Source organism: Corapipo altera, unplaced genomic scaffold (assembly GCF_003945725.1).
Source record: "Corapipo altera isolate COAL_440 unplaced genomic scaffold, ASM394572v1 50, whole genome shotgun sequence".
Taxonomy (NCBI): Eukaryota; Metazoa; Chordata; class Aves; order Passeriformes; family Pipridae; genus Corapipo; species Corapipo altera.
This window is the reverse complement of record NW_020884889.1, coordinates 8624304-8643554: the sequence shown is the minus strand read 5'-3', so window position 1 is coordinate 8643554 and position 19251 is coordinate 8624304. Positions and strand designations below refer to the sequence as shown.

The 19251-nt window shown below is 38.6% G+C and overlaps 2 protein-coding genes across 4 annotated transcripts in view; both read right to left on the bottom strand.

Annotated features, from left to right (window-relative positions):
- The window catches only part of HDGFL3 (HDGF like 3), a 63829-nt gene extending 55792 nt beyond the window's left edge, over positions 1-8037 (bottom strand). The window contains exons 1-3 of the mRNA XM_027644550.1: positions 8017-8037; positions 7611-7682; positions 7367-7483 (exon numbers count right to left, since the gene is read on the bottom strand). Coding sequence (XP_027500351.1) covers positions 7367-7483; positions 7611-7682; positions 8017-8037 — 210 coding nt within the window. The remainder of the gene's footprint in view (positions 1-7366; positions 7484-7610; positions 7683-8016) is intronic.
- An 82-nt stretch (positions 8038-8119) lies between these two features.
- Positions 8120-19251, bottom strand: part of BNC1 (basonuclin 1) — a 75405-nt gene continuing 64273 nt past the window's right edge. For all 3 annotated transcript variants that reach the window (XM_027644368.1, XM_027644369.1, XM_027644370.1), the window contains 4 exons: positions 16870-16972; positions 16464-16699; positions 13324-15248; positions 8120-11274 (listed from right to left, as the gene is read on the bottom strand). In XM_027644368.1, the coding sequence (XP_027500169.1) occupies positions 10593-11274; positions 13324-15248; positions 16464-16699; positions 16870-16972 (2946 nt within the window). In that variant the 3' untranslated portion in view covers positions 8120-10592. The remainder of the gene's footprint in view (positions 11275-13323; positions 15249-16463; positions 16700-16869; positions 16973-19251) is intronic.

Below are 19251 nucleotides of genomic sequence, written 5' to 3'. Positions count from 1 at the left end.
CACATCTTCCCCAAATATCTATCCTTCTGCTTTACATCTGCTATTGCAAAACTTTTTAAAGTGTCCTTCTATTGAGAAAGACTGCCACTGGCCTGAAAACAAAGACTTCCCCCCCTACATATTGACTTCAACAGAGATATACATTTATTATGTGAGAGGAGAATAACAGAAAACAGAAGTGCACAAATTATCCAAGATCCTCACTTTTAAAGCTGGAATGTGGTCCAGTTTTTAACAGAGCACAAGAAAACAACAGGAAAAAAAGCTCAACAATAGAAGAAAAACATTGCCGAACAATGTGGAGAAAGGAGGAAGCCACGAGATTACAATTCTTTACTCTCAGTTAAGAATATTAAGATCTCAGCAATATTTCAATACTTGCAGAAGAAGAGAACTCACATTTATTCCACTTGTCAGATATTTGGCACAATACTGCCATTATTTAGTTGTTTTACAAAACTGAGTGCTATTAATTCAGTTACCTGCTGGTGTGAATTCAAGGCTTTTAACTGATGAGACATTATAATTCCAAGAGCCACTGCCAATTTTATGCATGATAAAGTCACACAGACAGTATTCATTTCTAAAAATTAAAAAATAATATACTTTTGCTGTGTACTGCTACTCAAAGTTAGCACTTTAAAAGTGAGAGGCACCTTTTCAGGGCAAAAGGCCTGAGGAAATAGGAAGACCATGATTTGATTATGTGAATAATCTTTCCTTATGTCACAGTCCACATGAGAAAGATCTCATAACATAGTCCTTGAGTAAGGATGCAACACTGGGCTTGGTTTTCACACTGTAAAAAACAGATAAAAATGGAATATAAACAGCACTTGGAATTATAATGCATTATGTTTTGGCCTGACTGGCTGGAGGAACACAATGATGAACATCTGAGCTTTCCCAAAACACACTTATTGTGATCTGCCAGTGGCAGCAATTTCTCTATGCTTGGGTCCTTTTTCTCACCTTTCTAATTCCCACTTAGCATTAGATTCTGTAAGAATTCTCATGACTGAGAATAAAAATATCTTTGTTTTCTTCCCTTCATTTAATCAAATTTTACTTCTGAAGTTTTGCATTGGTGCAAAGAAGCCACATATCTGCTAAGGAGAGTGTAGTGTTTTGTGTCAGAACCCTGGGTTGGAACAGTGGGATGAAAAGGTCAATCATTTTGTCACAGAGAAAAACCTCAAAGCACACTCAACCCAACTATACAACTGTGATACATCTTAAGCCATGAAATTTTCAGTGAGATTAAACTTCGATGAATCTGGGCATGAATCCTTAAGACACAACAGGGCTGTGAGTTGAAACTTGCACCAGGATGGACACAGGGTCACGCACCTGGATCCAGAAACTTGGTCTGCCCTCCAGATCAAACACAGCTCCTGTAAAGCTTTCAACTGTCTTGAATATCCAACTGCCCCTAGCTACTTCTTCCACACAGTAACCTCCTTCTGCTAGCATGGCAGTATATAATTATTTTAACAAGAACAGCAACAAAACAGCATTCAAACTGTACTTGTGACTCAGTCCTGGGACTTCTGAGAGGCCTCAAGGCCAAAACTCTGGCCAAAACTTCTCTTTCCAAGCTATGTTTCACTTGAAAGTATTTTCTGTATGCAGAATTAAACATTTTTATCTTAATTTGAAATGCCCTGAGACTCTCCTTTGATGTTGAGTTAGGAAAAAGGTGCACCCTTTGCTGTCCACAGAATTTGTGCACTTTTGGGATTTTCCACTTACATGCATGTTAAAGCACAAGCGAAATACATCTAAGAAAGAACTGTGATTTAATATAAGGATAGAAACTATAAATACAAAATGAGAAATTGGAAATCAGAAAGATATCTTTCTTCCTTTCTAGAAAAGCATCACTACTTCATGAGGTACTCTAAATTCCAGGAGCAGGGTGCCAAGTAGGGTGGTATTTCTCATCTGCTCTGCTAAACCATGTTCTGCAGGGATTTCTGGGACAGAGTGCGCTCACTTTAGCTTGCAGGATTCTTCATGGTATTTATATTAGTGGAGAAATTGTTGATGTAATGTCATGATGGTGGTCTTCTACCCAAATCCAACATGTAATTAGTGTGATTAAACCCACAACTTTTCAAAGAAAATTTGGCATGCTTTTCTAGAAGGATATGCAGACTTCTTGAGTTTTCAGTACATATCTGAATGCAAATATGCATGTTTGATTTCCCCTGAGTGCTGTGTGAACAGTTATTATTACAGACCTGGAAATTATTCTACTTTCCCTGTTTGACTATTGTTTTTGTCTGGGTTAAATGCATCACTGAAACCAGATGTGCAACACTGGATATATTTCCATTACTTAACATGATCATGTGTATTTATTATTCCGATGTTTGAAGCGGTAACAGTTGGTTTGTGCTGCACACTTCATGATCTTGGCCTGTTACAATGACCAACAAGCCTCATAAGACAAAATACAGGGTGTTGTAAGGAATCTATGCGAAGTGAAGCATTGCCTGGGATATTGCTGCTATGAACCACTTGACACAAAAGGGAAGACTAAAGCATGCCTTTGTTAGATTTTACACAGGCATCTACCATGTGGCAGAACCAGCATCAGCTCCCGTTATTAGCAATGAAAAGGCTGGTCTGGCCAGTTCTAATTTCAGCCAGAAGAGTGCAGCAGGATATACCTGTGCTGAATGTGTCCTCACAGGGCAGACTCAGAAAACGGCCAAAAAAGATTTAAAAATCACTCACTCCCTGCAATAATAGCCTGACATGTAAAACAAAATAAATGACAATTTAACAACAACATGATTTCTTTCAGTCACAGAGAAGGGCAATAGAAAGGAGATGATAGTTGACCAAAGAGTGGTTATTGCTCATTAGCTCTGAAAACAGAGTAATTTACATTGCTGTAAACAAAAGGACTAGTAATCGAGAAAGTGATCGTGAATACTGAAGATTTTCTTAAAATAAGAAACTAAAGATTGGGGGAGTGTAATAACATCATCCAAAAGTACCTTTGCAATAATTTTCCACAGGAACACAAAAAGGATTTTATAGAATTGGATTCTTAAATGTTCTGCAATATCACAACATACATCCAGGCCTTTATCAGCTCTCCAATTTTGTTACTCTCACAATTTTCTTATGAGGTCGGAAACTACTGCTCTGACAGTGGTATAAAATGCCTTTGCAGATCTTTGCTTAATTTTAAACAGCAAGTTATGAGCTATGGCTGGAATTTTCCTGCAGGTCTCCTGAGCTCCAGACCAGCTCAGTTACCTGTAGACAGCCCTTCCCCTCCTCCACATGGAGAGCACGTACCAGACTCACATCTGCTCAAGGGCACCAGCAAGAAAGCAAAGAGTGTGTAACGCGATGGTGGCAGCTCCATGTGAGAACAGGCATTGGGTTTTTTTGTTTGTTTGTTTGTTTGTTTCCAGCTGAACTGCAGGGTCTGAGTAAGGGGGAAACCCCCATCCCTTTACCATAAAAAGTGTTGCAAACATTGGGTGAGAAATTGAGGCTGCTTTCCAGCTGTACCCTTAGAAGAGGTATTTTTAATAGAATCATAACAGAATACAGGAAACAGAAGGGAGAGTACCCTTCTCAAATGCAACAGGGAAAAGAGTAGGAAAAGAGAAAGTGGATCAGAGAATACAGAAATTTTCCCTTTCATTTCAACATGCAGATATTTCTCCATTCCTGCATCATTTCCCACACTGGCAGTGGCCAGTGGCATCATCCATTTACTGGCCGTGGCTGTTCATACCTGCACAGCTTCCAAAATGGGTTCTCCTCCATTCAGTTCCTACTGTTTTCTTCAACAAAGATCTCCTCCCTTTCTGCCTTAAATAGTACTCGAGAAAGAACTCCTCATAAAAGATTATCTCTCTGTGAATGGTGATAACACACAGAAGTGCACAAATGCCACCCTCATTAATAACTATGTGCTCCATGCACTCCTTCACTGTTTGGAACCACCCTGTGGTTGCTCTCCAAATTGCAGTCCCCAAATTTCATTCCCAGCTACTGCTCTTCATTCTTGTTTGTGCAAGAGCAGGCTGAGAAAAAGATAAAAGGAGCCTGGAGGTTTTTGACAAACTCCACAGCAGCAAGAGAAAGCCAGGTGAACCATCCCCGCTGCCTTGGAAAGGGAGAGGATGAAGAAACAGATAAGGATGGGCACAGCAGAAGCTCTACATACTCTGTACCTTGTATATAGAGGGTAAAATTAGAGGGAGGCAGAGGGGCTCACAGTCTGTAGACATTAGCAAAAGCTGGAAGCTCTGCACGGTGATTTTCTGAAGAGAGAGAAGCCCTCATTTTTGTAGGTATTATCACCAAGCCCTGCACTGCTTTGCACAGGATAGTATTGGGCAAGTTGCTATAGCTTGGAGCACACTGTTCAAGCTGTGTGCAGCCCGAGGAGCCTGCATGTACCTCTCGCTTGCATGTGGCCTCTCTGTGCTCAGGAATCCAACGTAAGGTTTATATCATCCCACACAGAGGTGCAGATGTCAGCTTCCCAGAGCAGCAATAACATGTCTCCTCTCCAGTAAGTTATGTTGTTTTCCCAGTGTCTCCTCTGAAGTCACTCTGGCTGCTCCTGGTTCTTCCACAGCTCCATAGACCATACACTCACACATTTTGTTCACTTTGAAAATTTTTGGCTGGAGACTGTCAGATGTCATAAGGCATATCTGTCCAGATTTTGAACTTGCCTAAACTGGCAGAGCTCACTCAGACTTAGTGTTTTATATCTGCACAGGATCTGTCTCATGGTCTTTTACCAGCAAAGATAACACTAGTACAGTTGCCACACTGATCATGTAGAAATATAGCTGCAAATTAGTAATTTATAGTGGAGTTGAGGTGTAGAAATCAATTAAACTTATTTGTTCTTTCTATTTTGACTTGCTTCAGTAAAGTACCAGTTACAAAGCAGTGTAAGCAGCCAACATGAGCCTATGTACACACACATGTAAGTAACAACCCTTGTTGAGACATGATTCCAGTATCATATGCCCTGTTCTACTGAATCCATTGAAATTAATCTCAACTTATATTATCATAAATGAAAGCAGAATTAGGTTTAACATGAATATCCAGCCCTATGCATATGCAATTTTACTATGTATTGATATATGTGTGCATAAAATACCTATGCATACAGTGCATATATATACTGTCATTCTTATAAATCAGCAGATTCAAATAAGATATTTTCCTAGAAAACAGATTGTATAATGACTATAGTTAATAATTTTGGAATTAAAATGAGAACTCAGATTACAATCTTTTTGTCTGCTCAGTTTTACTGCAGTGCAAGTTGCTAAGTACAGACCTTAACAGTGATGTGTTACTTGCAACTCAGGGATCCTCTTTTTAAAAAAGTTAGGAAGCCATTGCAGTTTATTGTTGTGACTGAACAAATGTTGGGACTAGCTGTTTCTAAATTTGAGTGGATAAAAAGAGAGGTGAAAATAATCCAGGGTAATTCAGTTTATCCTTGGCAGCCACTTCACTGTCTTCAGGCTTCAGTGAGAAGGGCAGACTGGGCTTCTCCTTGCCTTGAGAAACAGTAGCCTGTGGTAGTATATGTGCAGACAAGGAATGAGTAGGAAATGTGTTACACACCTTAAAAAACTTACAGTCTGACTGACCTGAAAAAGTCAAGGCAAGGAAACTTCAAATGTACTGAGTTCTCTCACATATTATATGATGTGGAAGGCTTTGGCTTTTTCTAGTAGGTGACGTGTGCATCTACAACCTTTTTTTCAAGCAGCACATCAACACCCTTCTCCAAAGAGTGGTAACTAATTCTTCAGTCCAACCCTGAAGACTTTCTCAGACTTGCAACTACTATAGGCTTCAATGACTGCCCCTACCTAAATCTGTAAGCTTCAAAAGAGTGATGGATGCAGGAACTAACAATAACCACAATATCATAGAAACAACACACTATGGAAATCCCTACACTGAATGAGCAGAAACTACAGAACAAGATTAGTGACCAAAGATTTAAAAGGCTGAAGCAAAGAATCAGCTCACACTTAAGACATGTTTGGATTGGCCTTGATTTATTGAAAAGAAAAAAAAACTTTCAAAAAATTGCAGAATGATGCTGATATATGGTACTCCTTACAATCCAAACCAGTGAGGGTTTTGCTAGAGGCTTTGGCAAGCACAAGTTCGACAAACTCTTTCAATGCTGCGCTCGGCAGTCAAAGCAACTTCACTGCTTATTAAACACACGCATCTGCAGGCAACAATGGGTAGCACTTCACAGTCAGTTTTACCAGTTTAGGATAGGAGCTACAGAGACACAATACAAGAGGCTTCCGTGAAGCTTTAAACCAGTGCAGAATTAGATGAAGTGGTCACCAGAGAGGGGTTGTCACTTCACAGCATTACCTTTCCTTTACCTGTTTACAGAACACACATGAAAGCTGAAGGCTGCTCACAGGGAACGGAGCTGACAGGGCTGGAGCTTAACAGGGTGATGTTTCAACGGTGCATTTGCAAGTTAGAAACTTCACGTAATCCAAGGAGTGCCAAAAGGCACGGGGAGCAGGGGGGTGAGGGTAAGGGGAAATGAAAAGCCAGTCTACCTCCAGAAACAGGCTTGCTGAGGTTACGTGCAAATCTCTCTAGCCAGCAGTCTGTTGAGAGTTTTCCAAAAGTTTTCCAAGTCATTCAAAGCTGACTTGATCACACTATGCATACTTAATCCAACTTCAAACCTTTACCTTTTATATATTGTCTTGCCCTCCTCTCAAATCCAGGGCACTGGCAGTAAGTGCTGCTCTGAACAAAACCTTTGATCCAACCTTCCCTCTCTTATTGCATTGTTGTCTCCTTCCCAGTTCAGAGTAAAACTCTCATTTCAGCTTGGAAATGAATGCTCACTTGATGGCTGAATGGAATCCTTATGGGCTGTATCTCAAACTCCAAAGGTGTTTTTAGTTCAGCTGCTTTTCTTAAATCTACACTTGCTGATTAATCAGAAGTTGCTTGTGAACCCTTTTCAAGGAGGATCTGGCACCCTATTTAAAAATCCCTGGACTAAGTCCAAGTAGTTTAGCTGTTTTTTAGGTTTCCCTATTCAATTCAGGGCATCAGACAGGTATTTTCAGAACTTGTTTCTCCACTTTGCTGGGCTTTGCAGTGTATAACTTCAGTAAAGATTCATTAGAAACAATACCCTCTGGTTTTACCACAGTTCTTTTCAAAGTGCTTAGAAAACTGGCGCTGTAAAAACAGATCACTTACACTCCATTCCAAACAGATTTCTGGAAATACTCCTGATAAACACTATGACACTCATTTTCCAGAGTGATGTAGACTTGCTACCACAAACTATTCAAAATACCTGTGTTCTGAGACACTGGATGCTCAGACAGAGTGGCCACCCCGCAGTGTGCACCCGTGCCTTCTCCCTTGGAGTCACAGAAAGATGACAGGATCTACTTTGTGAGGCTCTTGTTTTCTAAGAAAGAAAAAAAAAAGATACAAATAAAAAAATGAAGCAACATACTTGGGTAGCAAGGGTGGGCATGTCCAGGCCCAGTTCATATCTCATGCAAAGATTTGAGCCTCCAACTGTCCATACTCACAGACTGCAGATGTAAACATCTCTGGAACTCAGCCTCAGTCAGGGCAAGCTGCTTCAGCTTTCCAGACCGACTCTGAAAAGCTCCAAAAATAACGGTACTACTATTCTGAAGTTACTTCCTTCAACATCTGGGGTGAATATGTGATACAGGCTGCTCTAAGTATCACACGTATTTAAAACTAACAGGAGATGTCAAGGCTTGGTCCAACCACATTGTGGTCATTAGGAGGAGGGAGCTACACGAATGCTTCATGAGATACATATGCTGTTCTAGGGGTGCTAAGGGTTAGTCTGCTCTGAGAAATCTGCCATCCTCTCCAGATTTTTGAGAAATAACAAAAAGACCCCTTTACAAAAGATAGAAAATATCTATTTTTTAGCATAGGTATCAGTGATGAGATATTTACCTTCTGTTTAGCTGACGGCATTTAAACTCATCTCTACCCTTGCCTACTGCACAAAAGAAAAAAAAAATCAATAAAATATCTGGCAACATTTATTATGTTATTTCTAATGGCTCATTAAAATGACACTTCCGTATTATGGAATAAGTACCATTGTCAAAACAGTGCTCTCTACTCATGGAGTGTTTTCCAAATATTTTTTTAAATAAAAATTAAGAATAGTAGTATTTTCAATCACAAAAGCCTACTCTTCTGAATCAACCAGAGGCATTATTATTTGTTTTTATTAACACATACAAAATTATTAGGGTATACAAACGTGTTTCCTTTTCTTGACACAGTGAAAACTAAATAAATGGGCATTACAGCATTAGTTTACATCACATTTTGTTTCAAAAAAAACACAGTTTATGGTTAAACAAATAGGTTTATATATATATAAAAAAAGAGCTTGAAATAGCTGGATAACAAATAATTGATTTTTACTATCAAAAGGCTGGGAGCAATTGTGTCCCCTGTGATTGTGCCCTTAGCTTTCAAACTGTGACCTCCACTGATATGAGTTTCTATTAAAAAAAACCAAAGAGAACAACAACAAAAAAACCTCAACAAAACAAACACCAACCAACTCCCCCCCAAAAACCCAAAACACCAACTCCCCCCAAAACACAAAACCTCAAAGCAATGGCACAACTTTCCGCAGGACAGTATTTTTTCCTGACGGCTTCAAGCACAAATGAATTATTTTAAATATCACATAAACCTACAGTAAATTAAAAAAATAGAAGATTACTTTACACAATGCATGGAAACCATTTGTAGTGAGCACAAACATTTACAACGGTGTCAGGTTTTTTCCTTGCATAACCCATACTCACACACAAACCACTTTTCAAAAGAATTAGTGAAATATTCAGTCCACTTTTGTTTCTTTTATACAATATGAAATGGTTACAATACCATAGTATTTTTTTAGAATAAGTTAAACATCAAGACATATGGCAATAGCATTGTTCTATTCTTTCTACATACATATGAAATCCCAAATTTCAGTCTATTTTTATTCAGTCACAAAAATGAATAAAGACTTAAGATCCAGTTATACTGGAAAACTAGACTAGTTCTAGAAACCACAAATACTGTAAGCACTTTGGTATAATATGTACAGATTGCGCTGTCAATGTCATGCTTGCATACTAGAATTGATAAGAGATTTCCACTGGTGAATTAAAGTAAAAAAGGTACTGTAAGACTTGCTCTTGTATTTCTTTTTCTCTTTGGAAATGATTTGGAAAAGAAGACACACCACAAGTACACACACAGCATTTGTGTTATGTGACTACAAATTAAATATGAAAGTATTTTTTAAATACAATGCAAGGCCAGTCTTCTTAAGTGCATAGAACGTAATGCAGAATACTGTTAGTTACAGGGGCGAGTACAAAGACATGAAACATTTTAACAGATATTGAATAATGTTCTTATTAAAAAGAGGTGTGAATGAGAACAAGCATTCTTCTACTGTTACAAACATCAACATGTTTTATCCCCCACTGGTAAAAGAAACACTAAATGCTGAATCATGAAAGATATCTACTGCATCCATTTTAGCTCTTCCTTTCAAAGGCTTAGAATTGCACCTTCAAACTCTTATAAGCAGTTTGGATATTTGGTTGGGGTCCCCCCCCCCCTTTTTTTTTTTCTATTTAAAATAACAAAAATTCTTCTCTTCCTGAAAGTAGAACTCAAAAAGTGCATTTTAAAATAAAGAATTAAAGGGTTTAATTTTTCCCTCTGTTTTATGGATGCATTTGTTGTGGTTCAGAAATTTTAGCATAACCTATTCATTCCTTCTATCGCTATAATTTATCAGGCAGTGCTGCCAAATTAAGTAGCCCCTCCTCTTGCAAAGCAAATGGTATTAAATTCTAAGAAATCCAGAACACTGCAATCTTTATTCAAGTGAAATGCAATCTTAAGGAGCAAGGACTGCAGGATTTTCAGAAGATTTGGACTGTATGCAAAGTTGTCCCAAATTTGTATTTTCTCTTTTGGATTTTGGGATATAGTAAACTGCAAATGTCATGTTCCACAAATACTGCAAGTCAGCTTCAGATTAAGGTCTCATGAACAAAATGGTAGCCCCAAAATTCTCAACACCCAACCAGAGGAAACTCAGCTCAATCGCTAACTCTTTTCTTACACAACACCACAACTCATTTAATATGTAAACACAAGGGATGACGGTCCTCATTTAAAGCTCCTATTTTTGGCAAGTAATACTTCACAGGTATCAGAAATACTCTAGTTAATGTCTCCGTATTTCCTCCATTTCTAAGATGTTCTCTTTCCTTTACAGAAGTTTTAGCTATTCAACATCAAACCAAAGAATTGCACAAAAACGACAGCACCAAACTTTGCTGACTCAACCTGCCGGAGAGCACACACAGGAGAAAAAAATTTGACTGTGGTTGTCGAGCGGGCTAGAAGTCAAATGAGTTTCAATAAAACTAATGTTAACACATTCCTTAATTGAAATGATTAATTCTTAGCAGAAATAAATTAAGATCAGTCTGATCTTACTGCAAGCTAGTTGGTGACCCAGCCAGACTTTTGTGCAGATTGGGGTTTTGACTGTGCCTGTTCCGACTGCGAACAGATGAAAACATTGTGTTGCAACCTGGGACTTTGCATTTGTGGAGCTGGCGGAGATGCACAGTTTTGTAATGAGCCCTGAAAGTTCCTTTATTACTGTATGTTTTTTGACATATATGACAAGTTATTGGCAAACTGGAAGGTAAATTTGTAAAGTTTTGATTAGCTTTGTCAATTAAAGTACAGTCTTGGTAGAGTTCATCATTGGCCATTAGGCTGGGTCCTTCACAGCTTTCATCACTATCATCCAAGGGCATGGTGCATATTTCACTTCCTCCATCAGAATCCCAAGAAGAATGAGCACTGCTCTCAGATTTAATGCTGGAAGTAGTACTTAGATCCAGAACAGCTCCATCATTTAATGGATCGTATCCATAACTCTCAGAACAGGGTTCTCTAATTTTGCTCATTGGAAAAACGTAGCTGCCTGTTCTGTTCATTCCTTTGAAGATTACAGAAGTATGTCCAACATGTTGTTTTAAAGAGACATCTTGGCAAAACTCCTTAGCCATGTCTTTCAAGAGGTATGTTGCATTGAAATGGTTGTTGAATTCCAGTGTATCTTTAGTCAGAAGCTTATGATGAAGATTTAGGTTTGAACTATGTCTAGAAGAACAAAGACAAGCTTAGCAAGAAAGTGTTTCGCCTCACTTAACAGCTGTTTCATAATGATCATTAACAAAGAAAAAAATCAATATTTAGTAGCATGCATGAACTGTATACTTCTAATTTGACCAACTGCCACACTGGGAGTGCACATGGACGATTTACACATGACTGGGTTTCTGAATTTGCTTGCACTGGCATATATCAGAAATAACTACAGAAATCAATGTTTCAGATTCTCTCCTGCATTGTGGACAGCTGCCTGCTCTGCTAGATCTAGTGCTGGGCCTAAAAGAGTTGGGGGACAGACTTAAAACTGCAAGTTGAACTGAGAGCTGAGAACAGACTGAGAGGGGTAAGAAAAGATTCTTTTGCAATGGACAAAGCAGGAAAGGAGTGACACCTGAGTCTGCAAAACCTGTTGATGATCTCAAGTACCATAACCACGTGCAGCTGTACACAGCAGTACAGAGCTTTTTCTTGACAGGAAGTTCCTTGAAAAAAGGAATATTAAATTTTATGCAACTTGCAGTTTTCAAATGGGCATCTCTGGATTCTGTTTAAAACCACCAAAACATACAAAATCACTGCTCCTCATTGAATACGATCGATCAGCTCACTGGAACTTCCAGGCTCTGTCTAGAAGATTGAGTTTATTATAAGACTGGCAAAATATTTGTTTTTCCCCTTGCCATCATGGTTTAATCAGAACCATGCATTGTTCAAAAAGGCACAGAAATATTTTGTGCTTGCAGTCACAGTACTCTATGTTAAAGTCTAGAAACTTCTGCAAAGTTGTTCCAAATAACTATTGTTTTGTACAAAGCTTGTGAACTTTCTTCTGAGTTGGCTTGCCTTTTCTTTTACTTAAATAAACCATTTTCCAAAAGCACCTATGCTAAAGCCTATCTGAATATATTGGTGTGGGAAGGAATCTGTGGCATGTGGATGCAAATCTTACTGCTGGCCTTCTTTCCTGTGGCCCATATCGCAATTACAGTGGAGAGGAATTCACATCTGGGAAGATGCAGGCAGCAGACCAGGGTATGAAGCCCTGCCAGCAGCAGATGAAACTGTGCATCTCAGATGCAGCGGCCAGTCCTCAGAGACCAGCCCATCCTCTCTCTGGACTGCATCAGCTGGCTCCAGCACTCCTAGCAGATTACAGACAATCTAAACCTTGTGTCACTCTTAACTACTATCCAGGCGTGTTTCCTGCAGCCAAAAGCTGCTGTAACACTTACAGAGAGCTGGAAAACTTACCACACTTTGTTGCACTTGAATAGGTTTGTTACCTATCACTGACCGGTTCAGATACACAACTGAGGGTCAACAATAAAACTTCAGTTCTTGTTTCTCAGCCTATGTGCATAATAGGCTGAAATAAAATGAATTACAGCCACACAATGCTGCAGCTAACAGTAAACTGGATCAAGGTCGTGGTATAGTTTAGGAATTAGTATGTAATCTCACAGAAAAGCAGTACTGATGTGGATACACACCAGACAGGGTTAGTTCGACTACCACTGCATAATGTTAATTTTGTACTAACAAAGACTAATGTTGCTTTTCTTACAGGCTTTCTCTCACCAATCTGTTGCAAATCCTTGATTAAAGCAAGGACCAGGGCAAGTGAAGATTTCCTGAATTGATCTCATTGCTTTTCCATTAAAGAACACTATATACATTAAAATACACATGAAAGTACATATTAAACATATAAGTCCACACATGCATCTACTGGAAAATTGCTGAATTCAAACCCTCGTGGTTTTCTCTTTATGTTCTAAAGTATTCCTTCAACTATTGCAGTCTTTATCAGTTATGAAATTTTCATGGCTTTATTTAATACCTCGTAGTCTAGTGGAAAGGAAATGTTTCTTTCAATGGATTTTCATTTTATGAATGTTCTGATAAGTTATCATACCTGTTATACGAGGATACACAGAAAATATTCGTAGGCTCCATTCCTCAAACACTCATTTTAATTTCAAATCAGGCTCCATTGTGATGGCAAAATAAATACAATTTTGTTTATAATTTTCTTACCTGTCTCGACTTCTACGAGAAGGGAAAGCAGCATTACAGCCCTCAACTGTGCAAATATGCATTTCTTTGAGATGTACATTTTTGAAATGCATTTTTACACTGTAAGGGTTTTTAAAAGTCTTCTTACAGATGTCACAATGAAAGCGGCTTTCTTCCTTCTGAATCCCTAGTGCATGTTGACTGACATGATCCATATCTTTAGAGTCTTCAAAACAAGGAATGGCAGCACCCCTGTTTGACAAAGTGCTGAAAAAGCCCCCGGTCAGCAAGTGGTGTTGCAATTCAGGGCAGTCATTTCTAGGAATCCTGTGCTTTGACTGCTCTTTAATATACATGGGGGCTTCAGTCATTGGTTTTATAACATCACTGTGGTGGTGTTTTGGATCTTCATACATAATCTCATGGGAAACTATTTTTAATGGCTGGTTTTCTTCTGGTTTAACCTCTTTCTCACAGTGTTGCAATTCATTCTCAGAGATATCCTCGATGTATTTGTTATTTGGCGCAAAGACAGATTCAAAATACTTTGGGCCCTCTACCCCAGAGAGAGATTTCCATGAATTACCTGAATGGGGGTGCTTTTCCACCCTGTCGGCCACTCGCTTCTCTATCTTATGCTCACAGGTCTCAAGCTCTCCATCGCTTACCACTTGCAGACGTGTGTCGTCTTCAGAACTGGCGACATCGCTGCTTTCGTGAGGTGTCTCAACAGCTTCTTTCTCTATCTTGATGGGCATGCTCGACTTACGAGACTTCTTCTTGGGGAGCATGTCAAAGGGCAATTCATTTGAAACAAGCTGCTCTGGTATTGAGGAAGAAACAAGAGGCAGAGAAGGAAGAGTACCTGGAGTATTAGCAAGCTCAGCTGGTGTGACTGGACTACGGTAAAAAGGAAGAACAGGCTGTACTGTCTTCAGGTTTGGAAAGAGGACACCATTGTGTCCAATACTGGAAAATCCAGCCTGACCTTTTGAATCTGTACAAGAGCTGGCATAGCTGGAAATAGTTCTGCTATCCGGAGTTAAAATTGTAAATTCTGTCCTTTTACTATCTCCAGGTCCAGCAATGCTCAAACTGTTTCTTAGATCTTTATCCCTGTTATTTCTATTCATTGGCATGTGGAGTCTGGGGTTAGGATTTGCACTATGACGATTTCGGCTGCGCAAAGAGCTAAATACCATATTGCAGCCCTCGATGGTGCATTTGTGCTTTATCTTCAGATGAACTGCATTGTAATGTATTTTCAGAGTACCTTTGTCATAAAATGTCTTTTCACATGCAGTGCAGAAAACACGCCCTTTCCTAGGTCCAGCACCGTTTTTTTCAACAGATTTAATTTTGTTTTCTGGAGATAGTGCTGTCATTTCAAGCTTTGCTGCTGTATTATGTGAACTGGAATCACTTAAAAGGGCATCATCTTCTGTTTTAGTGACATCTGGACCATTTAAGCTCCTCTCATTTTCAACTTGAAATGGTGCAGAACTAGAAGTTAAGAAGCTGCTTTCAGAAAATGGTATCTGAAGATCTTGTTTGGTTTCATTGCTGTGGTCTTGACCTTGCTCAATCAAATGTCTTTCTGGTGGTGAACCTATCAAAGGTGGAGGCACTGGACTGAAAAACTGAAATGGCAGCATGAAAGCCACGTTATTGACAATATTCTCAAAGGGATGAATGTTGGTGGGACTCATTTTGTCCAAGGAAGCAGAAAAATTTGGGCTGTGTGGATTGCAGCTCTCAATGAATGCCCTAATATCCAAATTGGCAGTTGGTGGTGGTATTATAATCGATTGCCCTTCTTTCTCTTGAATTGCCATTAACTCTACAATGGACTTAGTTTCTCCAAAGCGAAGAAACTGCTGCAAAGTAGCCAGTTCTTCTTCAGTGGTCATTATGCTCCAGTGATCCAGCACCTTTCCTGAAGCATCCTAAAGCCAAAAATATTTAAATGAATCAGTTAAGGCAAACGAAAAACACCTCCCCTCAAATCTCTCATTTTTTCAGGGACTAAAATTTCTTCTCTAGCAAAATGATAAAAACATTCCATTTAATGAGATCAATGCCAATTCTGTGATAATTTCTTCCAAATGTTACCACATTGGTGATATTATTTCTTTCTGAACTGACAGTAATACCTTTCAATAAACTATTTTTTTTCACAAAAATTAAGACACGTTATTTGAACAACAGTTAGTATCCTGTAAGAACAGACAGCAGAGACGGAGCAATCAGACCAAGATTTAGCTCCTCATTTAAGTCAAGTATTCTTTCATTGCAAGTTTAATAATCTTCCAAGCAACTAAGATCAGAGAACAAATGAACCTGTATTGATCTATTGCCAGTGTTCACAGAGCACAGCTGTAATTACACTAGTGTTGGAGTTCTTTCAAACTCTAGCTATGCCTAACTTTTCCCAATAACTACAATAAATATTTTATCACAGAACATGTATTTGATGGCCTACTGAGATTTTTCACAGTGCATGTAAGAGTTTCTAAGATGATGAAGAACGTAACATTATAAATTTTTCATGTGGTAGAGGTTCAAGGTAATTGATTCCATATTTTTAATCCTAACACTAAAAAGCAAGATTATCAAGACCATTAAATATTGATTCGTGTCATAATGTAAGATCATAATGTTACTTTACATAAAAGGTAACTTCCACAGCAGCAAGGACTAATGTCAGTGTAAGCTCATAGGCCCAAATACATCCTTGCTGTAGCTCCAGTAAGGTCAGTAGCACTACACCAGAGATGAATATTGTCCCTGGTGTTTAAGATGATGGCAAGTTTATTTCTTGATGTATTATTCTGCTGTATAAAGGCAAACTCACTGTTTAAATAAGACTGGAGAAAATTCTGAAGCCTTTACTTTGATACATTCCCAGTAACTTTTTCTTTTTATCCTTGCCTACCTTTGTTGATAGATTTGAGCAAGTAGGAAGATTTCAATTAAGTCCAACTAAGAAAAGAGACCAATGACCAAAAATGCACCCTTTCTTTTCTGGCATTAAGCTTGTACAAGTCTACTACTCCCTTTCAGCTGTGCCAAGTTGTTAACACATTGTGAACCACTGAGAACATTAAGCTAGAAAAACTACTTAACTATCATATTTATATTAAAAAAGCCCCTCTAAATACCTGTAGCACATATCCACGTATATAATCCTGCAGTGTCCAATCCAGAGCATGGAGGATCTGTATTACCTCTTCCTGCTTCAGAACACTGAAAAGCCGATCTAGCAGAATTTTAAGGCGCACAGGAATGGCCTGGGTTCCGTACAACATGAGGCTACTGATATCAAAGACAACATTGGATTGAACTATTTCTACTTGGCTTGATGGGTAGAGATTGGGAATCCTTAATTTGCTCAGGGCTGAAAATAAAAATCACGAAATATAAATAAACTCGAGTCACAAGAGAGAGGTAAAATTAAATGTAACTAATATTGCAGTGGGGGGGGGGGTTGAGGAGGTGACACAAAAAGCATGTTACAGGGAGGAGGATCCTGAATGGTTTTTTATAGATTGTAAAAACAAGTATTACCATGTGCTACCCATCCATGCCGGCACTGGTCACATTGTCGCTGATTTATTTTCCCAGGTTTGAAACACTGACAACTACAGTTCACGAGAGTGCATCGGATAGCCTGCGGATCAACGGAAAGGATGAGAGGTAATACAGGCACCATTCAGAGTGTGCAGGTTATACACAGACAGTACACCCATAAAATCCACAGAAGACAGAGTTAACATACCAGCACATACCTATCAATGTGCAATATAAGTAATCCAGGCAAAACCTGAATTATACAAGACTGCCTCTGCTTGAAAGAGAACTGGTCACCAGGTGGAACACTGGAATGTTACAGAAGCAATATATTTAATGATATATGTAGCAACAATTCTCTGGATTTATTTAGGCTGAAGCACCTTTATAACAATTATAAAGTGTCATAAATTATGCATTCATTTAAGCTATGATCCTCATTTGTGATCACTTTTTCAGGAAGGTCCGAAAACAAAGACATACAGATGTCTCTTGCAGTTTTGCTGGAACTCCATCCTGCAATATAGGAAGTTCTAATGAGCAATGCATTAGCTCTGCGTAGATGCCGTGCCTTACACACGCAGGATCCACATGGAATAGATGTATTCTGTCAAACACACAGGGGTTCCCTAATGCTTCTCAGGAACAGAGCCTACCAAAAAGTACTGCAACTCCTCAAAGACTGAACAATCACATTTTGTAAGAGAAATGCCTGAAAGCAAAATAGAGCACACAGAGAGCAACCAGTTGCACGGTTCAATTTGTGCATCACTTTACTCTCACCAAGGTCATCTATAATGCAAATCAAATTAGTATTCAGATATCCATAATCAACAGGGTGATGCAAACTTGCTTCCTGGAATATATGCTTTCCTCTGTATGTGCCCATCTGCTGGAGAGGCAAACAGACAACCTGGAGGTCCTAGTTAAAGCTCCATAGGGATTGCTATAGAGCAATGCATTTGTAGGATTCTGCATTGCTTGGATCTGATACTGAAAATAGTTCCCACATAAACAGAATATTAATTAAGGGAGGGAAAGCAAAGAAATTGATGTGCAGAAAGTCTGCAGTGGAATAATAAGGAAAAAAGGTTAGATTATGCAATTGTAAAATGTCTGTATTTTTATGCCTTTAAAGCAATATGTTCCTGCTCCTCGTTATCCAAAATGGGGACTTCCATTCCTTATAATACCCATAGGAAAGCAAGACAAGATTTCAGGGAAAAAAAGAAACGTGGCAATTTCCATACTGGCACTTTCAAAAAACATATAAAACAGTACGTTTTTGGACAATCAGGCTAAGAAAGATGGACGGAGGAAATGTTTAAAATCAAAAGGACATGAGAGAAAGGTAATTTCACTGGGTTTTGCAATGGGCATTTTGCTAGACTTGAAGAATTTGGCTGACTCAGGGCAGAAGAGGACACTACATACATAAGCCTGCTACAAACAAGCATGTTCATAACATTTGGATGTCTAGTGTTTTATAATAATGGATTTGGACTGAGATTTTAAAATCCCAGTGTCTGTCCTACCCAGGAGTTAGTTTACATGCACATTTCCAAAGTGCAGTGGCTTTGCGCTGAGATTCCTCTGTATTTGAAGGACTGGAACAAGTGGCAACAGGGCCCTAGAAATCTCTGAATCACTTTGCCTTTAATCTTTTAAAGGAGCCATTGCAAAATACTGAATTCTTGAGAAAAGCTCTATGCTCCCCATAAAGTCGTAAAATACACATCAATACCATACACAGTGTGAATTGCTTCACTTTAATGGAGGATACATTTTCATTTAGATGCTGAAATCCTTTCATATAACAATAAAAAGCCATACATTTCTTATAGAAAGGCTAGGGGAAAAGAAGGTGTAGTTGACTGCTGATTTATTTCTATCATAAGATATCAAACAATAATGCAGTTCAAGTCTTCTACCTCTGTGCATACATAATATTCTGTGACTTGGGTGGACAGAACACCTTCCACAGGCGACCCTGCTAGGTTTGGTAAGCTACAGTGCACTCCATAAATGCAACTTTTGCATTCCCTTCAGACAAAATTACAAATGAGTACTTCCCTTTTCTGCAAGAAGTAACAGAAATATGCACAATGAAAAAAGCTGTCATGATGATAAGTTAATTGAGATTTCAAAATTTTTGTCATTCCTTCTCCTTTGGACATGTTCCACAAACTGCTGACCTTTAAAACTATTTTTTTACTTAATTTTTGTGCTTAGACAAGAAAGATATGCTATACCAAATTCTGCATTTTTTGTCTAAGAACTTTTATATGGTAAAGTATTTATTTTGCTTTCCTGTGTATGTGTAGAAGATTGCATATGCAAAAACCAGAACAAGTAAAAGGAAGATATTTTGTGTTACAT